We start from the raw sequence: 13324 nt of genomic DNA on the forward strand, positions 1-13324 counted from the left end.
TTCAGTGCTTCCCCCTCCCTTAGAATAACATCCACATTCCCTACTGGGACTCAGAAGGCCCCACCTGACCTGGTCTCGAATGACTTTTCTCCTTGGTTCACAGCACTGAAGTCACTCTGGTTTTTCTTGGGTTTCTCAAGCGCACATCATGCTCCTTTTGGCCTGGGGGCCTTTTCCACGCTGTGCCCTCAGGCTGGAACCTTCCCCCCACCCGATCCCCTTCCTTCATCCTCATTTTCCTGATCTCATCATAAGCATCACTGCCTCTGGGAAACCTTCCGAGATCCTCCAAATAAGGGCTCAACCCCCCAGGAACTCACTCTCTCAATGCTCCATGCTCCTCCGTTGCAGACTTACATCAACAGTAATTGCACAACTGTCTATGTCCTGTGCTAGAATACAAGTTCCAGGAGTACATGGGTTTGAACATCTTCCTCACACTCCATCACAGCACCTTCCAGAGTGCCTTGTTAAATAACTATTTGTGGAAGAGAAGAATGAAGGGTTCATCCTGCTTCACCTCCTGACTATCTAGATATCTGCCTTTGGCCCACAGCTGACCTCATAACTTCTGGCTCCCACATCCTTGACCTTCCTGCTTGAAGTCCCACTTGCTTCCAGTTCCCTGATCCTGGCTCTTTGCTCCCATTTCCTTCCTTGGAGATACTCATTCTCTAGTTTCTGTGCAAGTGGAGCACAGTTATTGAACTTGATCACAGAACATGCTATGCTGGTTTTCAAATATTCTGATCCTTTAGAGAATCATCATATGCTTTTAAAAATAATTAGGATATAAGAAATTGATATTAACGTTGAGATGATGTTAATCATATGTTAATTTTAAAGAGTGATTCTCTATGTTTTTTACAAGGACATACCTATGTAAACGTGCACTAACTGATCTGGAATATCACACATCCAAAAGCCATCAAAAACAAATAGTTCTAGGTGATCACAGATACTTTTCTCAGAGGCTGAAGGTTCTACAATCTTTGTGGAAGAAAACCCTAATGCCAGCATTTGCTATATTATGTTTGATTCTTGTCCCCATCTCTACCTCTGAGTGAGCTGTCCCGTAGAGCTGGAGTTGTTGGCTATGGGACAAGATCCTAATTGACAGCCCAAAGCATGTATAATAGACAGATTTCAACCTGGTGGAAAAGGGCTCACCACTTTGGAGATAGGTGAGTTTCTGGTAATCTGAAACTGTTTCTTTTCTGGTTGTTAGATGTGGGAGTGAGGGGTTATAGAATTTATATTGTTTTTCAAAGAAAGATTTTAGGCCTTAAAGGCAGCTTTCAGGGTCCCTGGCTCTTGCCAACATCTTTGAAGTAAGCGTTCCTCAGAACTCTGCATACCTTGCCATGCAGTATTTCGTGCAGAATGGCCTCCTCTACGTTAGATGTGCTTGTCTTTAGGACATATGACAACTGCCATGGGGGTGAACTCAGAGGATAAGCAGTATCCAGTGTAGCCCAGACATTTTTGATACTCAGGATGACAAACACACATTTCTTTAGCTTGGCCAGATGGTGCTGATATAACTGGCCCCATGTTTCTCAAACTGGGGCATTGTGCAAGGCACCTTAGAGTCTATAAGTAAATGTATTTGGCCTTGCGAGGTGTCCAAAAAAGACTTACTCTCCTTGACTAGGAAAATTACTCCAAAAGATAGGCTCAAAATTTAGAATATCAATACTGGTGTGCAATCTAAGTAAAATGTGAAGATAATCAGTACCTACCTGGAGTGTATCAATTTTCCAAGGTGAATGTCATTGAATTTCTTGGTGTATATACTTTCCTTCGGTTCATTCTCAGGCACATATGCATAAAAGATCATTTCATTTAAGGTGATATACTGTGGAGCAAGGGCAGTCTCAAAGCCCATGTCAGGAGCCTGGAACACCAAAAAAGAAAGTATTGAATTTAAATGACTTTATATTTCCATTATGACAAAATGAAAATAAGATTTGCTTCCAGTTCACCTCAAAACAATACTGCTTTGCTTATCAATAGGAGGAATATTTCAACACATTCTGTCTGAATATCCATGCATGTGCAAGGGAAAACACACTTTTCTGTTGAGGAGGAGAAGAAATTCTGAGAAGTAAAGTTCAGTTTAAGATTCCTATGTAGAAGGCTGCAGTGGGAGATGTGAATGTCTTGTCTTGTGTGGGGGGGAGGAGTCTGGAGGCGCAGATTCTAGAATTCAGTTCCTATTTGGAGTTTTCTGTAAGCGAGGGGCAGGGAAGAACCTCTCGTCACTTGAGAGCTGCCCCCCTCCCCCGCAATCTCACACACACTGGTGACCCTGCACAGCTGCCGCTGAGTCCCCAACACTGGTGGTTCACAAGGCTTCCCCTCACTGTCAACACGGGCACCTTTGGACCAGATTTCTGACCCGTAGGTCTTCTTTCCAACACACCCTTCTCTGATCCTGATCTTGTCCAGATTTGGGAACTTTCAGGGGTGAGAAGACAGGTAGGGACCAGCCCCCAAGGGGATGCTGGAGTCGCCCTTGTTGCTATGACAGGAGGAGGGGTGGTAGATGCTACAGACTGGTTGGGATGCCACCATCAAGTAGTGCCTTCCAGACCCATTTTCTGTCATGCCTTTTCCTCTGGCCTCTAAAAGTTGGAAACCCACGGAGAAGAGAGGGTGGGAAACAGATGCCAGGAGAATACATGTGGGACTGAACAGATGGCTTAAGGAGTCTTGAAAATTACTGACAATGCTTTAAGAGTTCTGCATGACATTCTAGCCTGGGAGGGGCAAGAACATCCCATGAAAACAATGTGCACGTCCAGGGAAAGGCAGCAGAATGACTGAGAGCTTGCTGCCTGATTCGATGTCTGATTCCAGGGACTAACCAGTGAGGTGTGTAATTTGGGGTGAATTATTTAGCCTCCCTGCACTGCACTTTCCTTATGGGTAAAATGAGGGTAAATAATTGTTATAAAGATTAAGTGTTCATGACAGTGCCTGGCACCTAGTCGGAGCCAAATAAGGTCTAGGGATCATTTGTATCCAGAGACAATACATGTATAGTTTGTTTGGGGAGAGGGAGGTCGTAATATTGAGTGTAAGTTCCTTGAACTCACTCGCCCTGAGTATAAAACCCCCCACTGGCTTTTGATTTAATAATTTAAACTTTCACATAAGAGAACTAAGACATTGTCTACAAATTGTGAAGTTAGTGAAAATTGAGGTAACTGCTTTTATGGTTAGTGCTACCCTCCCACTCGCGTGGTTTGATTTATTTCTATGCAGAGCCACACAACAGATGGGCAAATAAATACACAAGGAGTAGCGTGATGGCATCTTACTGTCACTAGAAAGTTCCACTTTACTCTCTACAAATATCTCAGACAGACAGGGAAGTTAAAACACCATGTTCTGAACCGCAGTTAAAACTAGAGTCATCCTTGAGTCCTCCTTTATTCTGTTTCCTTTAAGCCAAAGGGCAGGTTTTATTAAGTCCCGGTCAAAAAATCTGTTTGATTCTTTGCTGATACATTGATGAAAATTCATTATTAATTATTAGTTCATGATTATATGCCCCGTGATGAGTTCTTAGGCATATATACCTTCATAAGTGGCACATTATACATTAAAATTATTAGAAAAATCTGCATGAAGTATCTTCTGTGAGACATATAACACCTTTCTCTGTTAGCTTTAGAAAAGGAAGAAACAAGGGGGGCAGGGTTAATATGAAAGAAGAAAGGTCAAATATTGGGAAAAAACAGAACTCATGTTTCTTCAAGGTCAACCTTGAGAGGCAGAGAGTCAAACCCACCATGGATCTGCGTTGGATCTAGCTTAGAATATCTGGTGGTTTGCTGTGAAGACATTTATATGAAAATATTCTGGGTGGATATAAATCTAGATAGCTCTGTACGTGACTTGAAAGATTTTGGAGATGTTCCCTGATATATGGAGGTTTTTCCTTTAGTTAAATAGAGCAAAGAGCATTAATAAGAGTTTGTAAGGAAAACACTTTCCCATTTCCACTTAAAACAAGACAAACTGCTTCAATGCATTATTTTACTGACCTGTCCAAAAATACCTTTAGAATTTCCAAAGGCAGCAAGTGACCCACCAGCTTCAAAATGATCCGGAGTCAGTTTATGGATGAATCCCATGTGGTCATAGTATAATGTGAAAATTTTATCAGAAATAGATCCAACTTTACTATATCTTCCTAACCCTGTTAGGAAAGAAACAGACATCTCTTGATATTGATACGATACAACTAGAGAACTTTAAAAACTATACCTTATAAAAACTCTATTTAAACTAAGAGGTGGGAGAAGGGCTCTGAGACTCCAGAATTAGCGAAGTTCATGTTAGTCTTTGGTAAGTCCCTGGAAAGTCTTTTTCAAGCTCCATTTCATTACAGAACCTGTTCGCTGAAGTAGGTGAAGGACAGAGTGAGGGGGTGTCTAGAAGTAGAGAGGAAAAGAGGTTAGCTCCTCCGGCAGTGGGTTCTCTTCCTAACACCAAAATCAGACTCCTGAGTAGGTAGAAGGCAGTGAGAAAATAACCCTTGGGGAGGCAAGGGGGAATTATCAGTAGAGACCACTGGGTCATTAGCTATACTAGGATTAATATGTGGAACCAAACTTGGTGTTTTGCATTTCTCTTGTGTCTTAGGGCAACACGTTGAGAGGAACTGGCAGTCTTCTGGTGATGCAGCAACATTCACTGAACCAAACACTGACCCAGACAAAGAAAGTGTCCCCTCTCCTGGATGGAGGATGGAGACAGAGTGAACGCTGAGGTTTCAGGATGAGAAAGGATGATTTCCACACCCCTCCCCCCACCAAGCTCCCTAATCCTCTTTAGTTTCTCCTGTCCTGACCCCTAAACACTGGAGTGCCCCAGGACTCAGTTCTTAGATATCTTCTACCATTATCTCTGGAGATCTCATCCAGTTCCAGGATTTTACTTTATTTTTTAAAATTAATTTTTATTGGAGTATAGTTGCTTTACAACGTTGTGTTAGTTTCTGCTGTACAGCAAAGTGAATCAGCTCTACATATACATATATGCCCTCTTTTCTGGATTTCCTTCCCATTTAGGTCGCCGCAGAGCACTGAGTAGAGTTCCCTGTGCTCTACAGGAGGTTCTCATTAGTTATCTGTTTTATGTGTAGTAGTATATATATGTCAATCCCAATGTCCCAATTCATCCCACCTCCCCTTCCCCCCTTGGTATCCATACATTTGTTCTCTATGTCTGTGTCTCTATTTCTGCTTTCAGGATTTTAAATCCATTTTTATGTGGATGAGTCCCAAATTTAAACCTCCCATCTCATTCTCTTCCCTGAACTCCAGACTTATCTAACTGCCTAATGACATCTCCAAATGCATGTCAGCCAAGCATCTCACATGGAACTCATCCCAAACTGAACTCCCAATCCTCACATAAACCTCCTCCATCCTCAGCCTTCCTCATTTCCAGTAAGGGCAACTGTGTTATTCCTGCCGCTCAGTCCAAAAACCATACAGCCATTCTTAATTCCTCTCTTCCTCTCACACCCTGTGTCTAATCCATCAGCAAATCCTACTGACTTTAGCCTCAAAATATATATTAGAACCCAGCCACTTCTCACCACAATCACCCTGGACAAGCCAATATATATATTTATTTATTGTGAAATTTAGAACGAGGAATTAGCTCATGCAATTATGGAGGCTGAGAAGTTCTATGATCTACTGTCTGTAAGGTAGAGAACCAAAGGCCCAAGCACCAGGGGAGCTGATGGTGTAACTCCCAGTTGAAGCCCAAAGGCCTGAGAACTGGGTTTGTGGGGTGGGAGGGCAGGAGACCGATGATGTCCAAGCTCAAACTGGCGGGCAAGAAGCAAAAGGAGTGAATTCCTCTTGCCTCCACCTTTTTGTTCTACTTAGGCCCTCAAGAGACTGGATGATGCCCACCCATACTGAGGAGGACAGTCTATGGATTCAAATGTTAATCTCATCCAGATACACCCTCACAGCCACACACAGAAATAATGTTTAATCTGGGCACCCCTTGTCCCAGTCAAGCTGACACATAAAATTAACCATTACAATTGTTAAGGTTCAATATGTAATATTTCATCTATAAACATAAGATACACTTATTTTTTTCTTCACATTTTAACATCTTGGAAGTGGAGATATTTTATAATTGACCTGTCTTATAATCATTGTCCACTAGGTGGCACTCACGCCATAATGGTCAATTGGCTACACATGTGTGTATTATACTTTGTCTCCGCTCTTTATACTGTCATCACTTTCCTGAATCACTGGTATAATACATGTTGAGTTTTAATGCTGCTTAAAATGCCTTAAAATACTACATTATAATCTGGTATTGAAACAAAATTATTATGGGTTCAGCAAGAGAGAAAAACAAAGCAGGGCATAGATTTATCAATAAAGCAAAAGTCGCTAAAGAATTACCACACTGCCACATTTTCTTGTAGAACAATCACCAAATATTTTATAAGACCTAAGAAAAAAGAAATCTACAAGTAGATGAAATTACATTATGTTTTACTATGGAGATACACATGAAATTATTGTCTTATCACACAGAACGCTGGGGAAATGTCAGCACAATCCATGCATCATCCACGATCACTGTTAAAACACTGTGTTAAAGTTTAATTGGAAGAGTTTTTCCTTTCTTTGTGTTAATAGAACAAAGTGTATCTTACACTCAATGAAGCTCACATTTGATGAAATATGTTTACAACATTCTTCTGTTGGTTTTGCATGTGAACAACTAGTTGAGTTGGTTCTTAGGTAATATTTTTCTCTGAAAGTTCTTTAAAAGAATGTGTGATATTCATTGTTGTAGCAGAAAAATCCAAGGCTGGCTTGATCTTTTGGTGTGCTTAAAAAATTTTTTTTCTTGGCTGCATTTGATCTTCATTGTTGTGCGCAGGCTTTCTCTAGTTGCGGTGAGTGGAGGCTATTCTTCATTGTGATGTGCGGGCTTCTCACTGTGGTGGCTTCTCTTGTTGCAGAGCATGGGCTCAGTAGTTGTGGCTCATGGGCCCTAGAGCATGCGGACTTCAGTAGTTGTGGCGCACGGCCTCTAGAGCACAGGCTCAGTAGTTGTGGCACACGGGCTTAGTTGCTCAGCGGCATGTGGGATCTTCCCAGACCAGGACTCAAACCTGTGTTCCCTGCATTGGCAGGCGGACTCTTAACCACTGTGCCACCAGGGAAGTTCCTGGCTTTACCTTTTCTATTTCAAATAATTCAGAAGTGTTTTTGCTTTTATTATTGGTTTTGCTTTTAGTTAAAAAAATTAATGTTTTATCAATTTTGGTTTCCTTTATTCTTCCTATTTTCAGTATTTATTCATCCATTCATTCATATCAGAGGGCTACAATGTGCCAGGAAGAGAAATACAGAGCCACCGCCTTTGTTCATCACTGAAAATCCCTACCACTTGCAATTTCTCAATCTTTAGCATCTATATTTGTCATCCGAGATTCTAATTATTTATTCATTCTATATGTGGACATGTTTCTATAGTTTATATCTATAATTTTTAGTAATTTATATTGCCAATTTAGTTTAGTTTTCTGAGGTATTAAATATTTTTACTATTTTCAAAGTAATTTTGCTTAGTCTATTTTGACTTCTGTTTCATAATATGTGTTTATTCTCTATTTGCCCATTCCCCTGGATCCATTCTCAGACTTCCTCTTCCATATTCGGTGCACTAAAAGGCTCACCCCTATGTATTTCAATACTTCCACTCTGTTTCCAGCTGGATTCTAAATGGGTTTGGCCAGTGAAAGGCACTAGCAGGAGATAAGAACAAGGGAAGGAAAGAGAAGTCTGTCTGTCTATATATCAATCTATCTATCAACCATTTATTTGCATTACCCCTTTAACTAAAGGGACTGTAATGGCTTTCTTCCATTGCTAGTCTCTGGATATTTTAATATTATTATTGGTTCCTTTAACTCTGTCCACCATTCTGCAAATAATTCCCTTATAAAGGCTCTTCAGGTGAAACACTTGAGTGGAATTAGGTTCTTGCCAGGATTATTACTGATACAGTACTTTTTTTTTTTTTTTACCAGACATGTCCCTAGAAACAGTATCAAAGTGGGATTCTGGGACTGAGTAGCTTATACATTTAAGGAATGCAAAGATGACTTCTTATGCCTGGCAGATATTGTGAACTGGCAATCCATACCAAGCAAGGGCAACACAATTACTCAAATTATATTGGATGGAGTAGGTCTGTGGAGAGCAAGACTTTAGGTGATCAAATGGGGTGGCTGTGCTTGATTACAATAACAGTCATGGTTTTTAGTATGACTTATTGGATGTATTAGAAAGCTTACCAAAAGCAACAACAATAACAACAACAAAACAACCAACTTATGACCCTGAATATCCAGCTCAAGGCCAGCGTAGAGAACCTGACAGCTGTATGGGGGAGAAGGAACCTTACCTCACCAAATACAAAATTAGAAATTTTAAACAGACCTATATAAGCAATCTAAAATAATTAATCTCCTAGAAGAAAACAGGAGAATATCTTCATAAGTTTGGCATAGACAAAGATTTCTTAAACAGGATATACGAAGCAAGAAGCACTAACTATAAAGAAAAGGCTGAGAAACTGATCTTTTAAAAATTAATAATTTTGGACTTCCCTGATGGCACGGTGGTTGGCAGTCTGCCTGCTGGTGCAGGGGACGCGGGTTTGAGTCCTGGTCCGGGAAGATCCCACGTGCCGTGGAGCAGCTTGGCCCATGTGCTGCAACTACTGAGCCTACACTCTAGAGCCTGTGAGCCACAACTACTGAGCCCGTATGACACAACTACTGAAGCCCGCACGCCTAGAGTCCGTGCTTCGCAACAAGAGAAGCCACTGAAATGAGAAGCCTATGCACCACAACGAAGAGTAGCCCCCACTTGATGCAACTAGAGAAAAGCCTATTTAGCCACGGAGACCCAATGCAGCCATAAATAAATAAATAAAATTATTTTTTTTTAATTAATAATTTTGTTCATCCAGAGACACCATGGAAAAGAATAAAAATTACAAGCCACTAATTGGGAAAAGATGTTTGCAAATTATATTTCTAAAAAAGGACTCATATCCATAATACATTAAAAACTCATAGAAATCAATAAGAAAAAAGGCAATCTGATAAAACTTGATTAAAAAGACTTGAAGAGACAATTTACAAAAAAAGATACAAAGATTGGCCAGTGAGGGACTTCCCTGGTGGCGTAGTGGTTAAGAATCCGCCTGCCAATGCAGGGGACACGGGTTCGATCCCTGGTCCGGGAAGATCCCACATGCCACGAAGCACCTAAGCCTGTGCGCCACAGCTACTGAGCCTGCACTCTAGAGCCCGTGAGCCACAACTACTGAGCCCACGTGCCACAACTACTGAAGACTGCACGCCCTAGAGCCTGAGCACTGCAACTACTGAAGCTTGCGTGCTGCAACTACTGAAGCCCCCGTGCCTAGAGCCCATGCTCCACAACAAAAAGAAGCCACCGCAATGAGAAACCCGCACACCGCAACGAAGAGTAGTCCCCGCTCGCCACAACTAGAGAAAGCCCACGTGCAGCAATGAAGAACCAACGCAGACAAAAAATAAATAAAATTAAAAAAAAAAAGATTGGCCAGTGAACATGTGAAAATGTGCTCAACATTATTATTCATGGAAACTAAATCTTCAGTGAGATACCATTACATACTCACCATAATGGCTTACTATTTAAAAGACAATACTAAGTGTTTGCCAGAAGAGGGAGCAACTGGAATTCTTTCATATTGCTGGTGGGACAGTAAATTGATAAAATAACATTGGAAAAATGTTGGCAGCATTTAATATTTTTTCTCACAAAAAGCTAAACAAACATATACTTTATGATGTAGTAATTCCATTCTGATATTTATACCCAACAGAAATGAAAGCTCTGTCTAGCAAAAGACTTATACAAGAATGTTCATAACTGCTTTATTCATAATAGGCTCCAAATGGAAGCAACTCAAATACCTACCAGCAGTGGAATGGATAAATAAATTGTTGTATATTCAGACCACGGAGGACCACGCAGCAATGAAAAAGAGCAAATTACTAATACTTGTGACAATATGGAGGAATCTCAAAGTCATAATATTGACTGGAAAAAGTCAGACATAAAATATATACCACAGGGGCTTCCCTGGTGGCGCAGTGGTTGAGAGTCCTCCTGCCGATGCAGGGGACATGGGTTCGTGCCCCCGTCCGGGAAGATCCCACATGCCGTGGAGTGGCTGGGCCCGTGAGCCATGGCCACTGAACCTGTGCGTCCGGAGCCTGTGCTCCGCAACAGGAGAGGCCCCAACAGTGAGAGGCCCGTGTACCGGAAAAAAAAAAAATAATATATATATATATATATATATATATATATATATATATATATATATATATATATATATATATATATATATATATGTATATATATACCACATAATTCTATTTATATGAAGTTCACAACCAGGCAAAACTAATCTATGGTATTAGAAGTCAGGATAATGGCTACCCTTAGCGGTATACTGACAAGAAAGGGCATGTGGGACCTTTCCAGAGTACTGGGAATGTTCCATAGCTTGCTCTGCTTTCCAACCCCTCCCAATGATACTGATAGTTACTTTTGTTTATTGCACAGTCACAGGATGCCTGATTGTCAGAATTCTAAATGCTACTACTGCACACCTTCTGTCTCAACAAATGATTCAGACAAATTAACCACAAGATTAACCTTGATACCAACATAAATTGAACAAAATTTTATTGACAGAAACAAGAATAAATAAACATTGTGGGGAAGACCTGAGGGACTAGAATCAGAATTTTGTGCTCTCTCCTTATCCTTGAATAAGGAAGGACCATTGAGGAGATATTATGATGGTAAAACTGTTCCTGCTGGCGAGCATCAAGGACACAGGATCAAGGCCTTAGAAACCATGCTTTATGAAGTCATATCAGAAACCTTTAGAGAGCTTGTTGTTTAGAATCATATCATAGACTTACAAGACCAGAAGAACCTGGTTTTAAGCTTGGACAGTCAAGAATGCTGGCAATGTTAAAAACAAAGAAACAAACAAAAACCCCCAGACTCATTCTTGTCTTGGAGACAATTAGTATATTTCCTACTCTGGTTATACCTAATCAGGTATCTCCAAGTTTACCCCAGTCTCCAAACTTACCCAATGATCTATAAAAGTGTACTTGAACATTGGGAGATCTACCTTCGGGGAGACTGTATTTCTTTTTTTTTTTTTTAACCTTTATTGGCATATAATTGCTTTCCAATGTTGTGCTAGTTTCTGCTGTACCACAAAGTGAATCAGCTATATGTATACAAACATCCCCATATCCCCTCCCTTGTGAGCCTCCCTCCCACCCTCCCCATCCCACCTCTCTAGGTCATCACAAAGCATCAAGCTGATCTCCCTGTGCTATGCAGTAGCTTCCTATTAGGGGAAGAGGAAGCTGGGATGAAGTGAGAAAATAGCATTGACATATATACACTACCAAATGTAAAATGGATGGCTAGTAGGAGACTAGTATTGAAGGTAGATCTTCCTTGCCTATTAAGTTATTGAATTTCAGCATTTTTTTTTACAATTGGTAGTTTTATTATCTCATCAACACCTGAAAAAATAACCCTAAAATGTATGAAAAATATAAACCTCTCTGAAGAAAACATTAAGAGTAAAGCTTCATGCTCATGAATTAGGCAATGGTTTCTTAGATAAGACAGCAAAATCACAAACAACAAAAGGAAAAAGAGGTTGGACTTGATTAAAATTTAAAATGTTTGTGCCACAAAAAACACCATCAGGAATGTAAAAAACCCATAGAATGAGAGAAAATACATGCAAATCATATATCTCTTAAGGGACTTAACATTCAGAATATATAAAGTACTTTTATAACTCATTAATAAAATCAATTAACTCAATTTTAAATTGGCAAAGGATTTGAATAAGTATTTCTCCAAAGAAGATATATTAGTGACCAATAAACACACGGAAAGATTCTTAATATCATTAGTCATTAGAGAAATGCAAATCAAAACCATGAGATACAATTTCCCATCCACTACAGTAACTAAAATTTTAAAAAGACAGATAATAGTAAGTGTTGGTGAGGATGTAGAGAAATAATCCTCATACATTGCTGGTGGGAATGTAAAATGGTACAACCATAGTTTGACAGTTCTTCAAAACGTTAAACATAGAGTTACCATATGACCTAGCAATGAGAATCCGAAGTATATACCCAAAAGAACTGAAAGCATATGTCTACACAAAACGTGTGCACAGATGTTCATAACAGTATTATTCACAATAGCCAAAAAAGTGTAAAAAACATCAAATGTCCATCAACCCAAATATTCTGATGAATGGATAGACAAAATGTGCCAAATCCATACCATAAAATATTATTCATCCATAAAAAGGAATGAAGTACTGATATATGCTACAACATGGATGAAACTTGAAGACATTATATTAAATCAATAAGTCAGTCACAAAAGGACAAATACTGTATGACTCTACTTATATGGGGTATCTAGAGTGGTCAGATTCAGAGAGACAGAAAGTAGTTGCCTGGGGCTGGAGGGAAGAGAGAATGGGGAGTTATTGTTTAATGGCTATGGAGTTTAAGTTTAGAAAGATGGAAACATTCTGGAGGGAGATGGATGGTGATGATGGTTGCACAACAATGTGAATATACCTAATGCTACTGAGCCATACCCCTAAAAGAAATTAAAATGTTAAAGTCTGTGTTGTGTATATTTTAACAAATAAATAAATTGGAGTAAACAAAACCACCAGCAGGAATCAAGGAAAAAAAAAAAAAACGTATTATGCCAAAAGGTAGAAAAGTATGAGCTAAGGAAAGGAAGAGAAACTTCTGATGTAACAGGTCACACTATTCTATGTCTAACCCTTTAAAGCAATATAGAGAGAAGGAAGGTAAATCAACAAAATCCTGAGGACTCTCAGTAATATCCTCCTAAGGAGACAGAGGTTGACAGTGGATGAGATGGTTTCCAAAGGAAGAGTAAAGGGAAAAACCAGCCCTCTTAAGTGAAGTCAGGTTCACCTCCTTCCAAGGTCCTTTACTGAGTTGAGAGAATGAATCAAGTGCTACCTAGATGAGGTGAGGCAAACAGTCTCAAGAATAATTTACCCACATTGCATCAGAACAAATTGAAGATCTACCAGTGCTGCACACTTTAGTGATGAACCAGAGAAAAAGAGGAGGAGGAGGAACAGAAGG

At 39.9% G+C, this 13324-nt stretch overlaps 1 protein-coding gene across 1 annotated transcript in view; it reads right to left on the reverse strand.

Moving 5' to 3' along the window:
- CATSPERB (cation channel sperm associated auxiliary subunit beta) overlaps positions 1-13324 on the reverse strand; it is a 130467-nt gene that overhangs the window by 45303 nt on the left and 71840 nt on the right. The window contains exons 16-17 of the mRNA XM_081230317.1: positions 4056-4210; positions 1743-1897 (exon numbers count right to left, since the gene is read on the reverse strand). Coding sequence (XP_081086443.1) covers positions 1743-1897; positions 4056-4210 — 310 coding nt within the window. The remainder of the gene's footprint in view (positions 1-1742; positions 1898-4055; positions 4211-13324) is intronic.

This window comes from Mesoplodon bidens (assembly GCF_964165515.1).
Source record: "Mesoplodon bidens genome assembly, chromosome: 3".
NCBI classification, from domain to species: Eukaryota; Metazoa; Chordata; class Mammalia; order Artiodactyla; family Ziphiidae; genus Mesoplodon; species Mesoplodon bidens.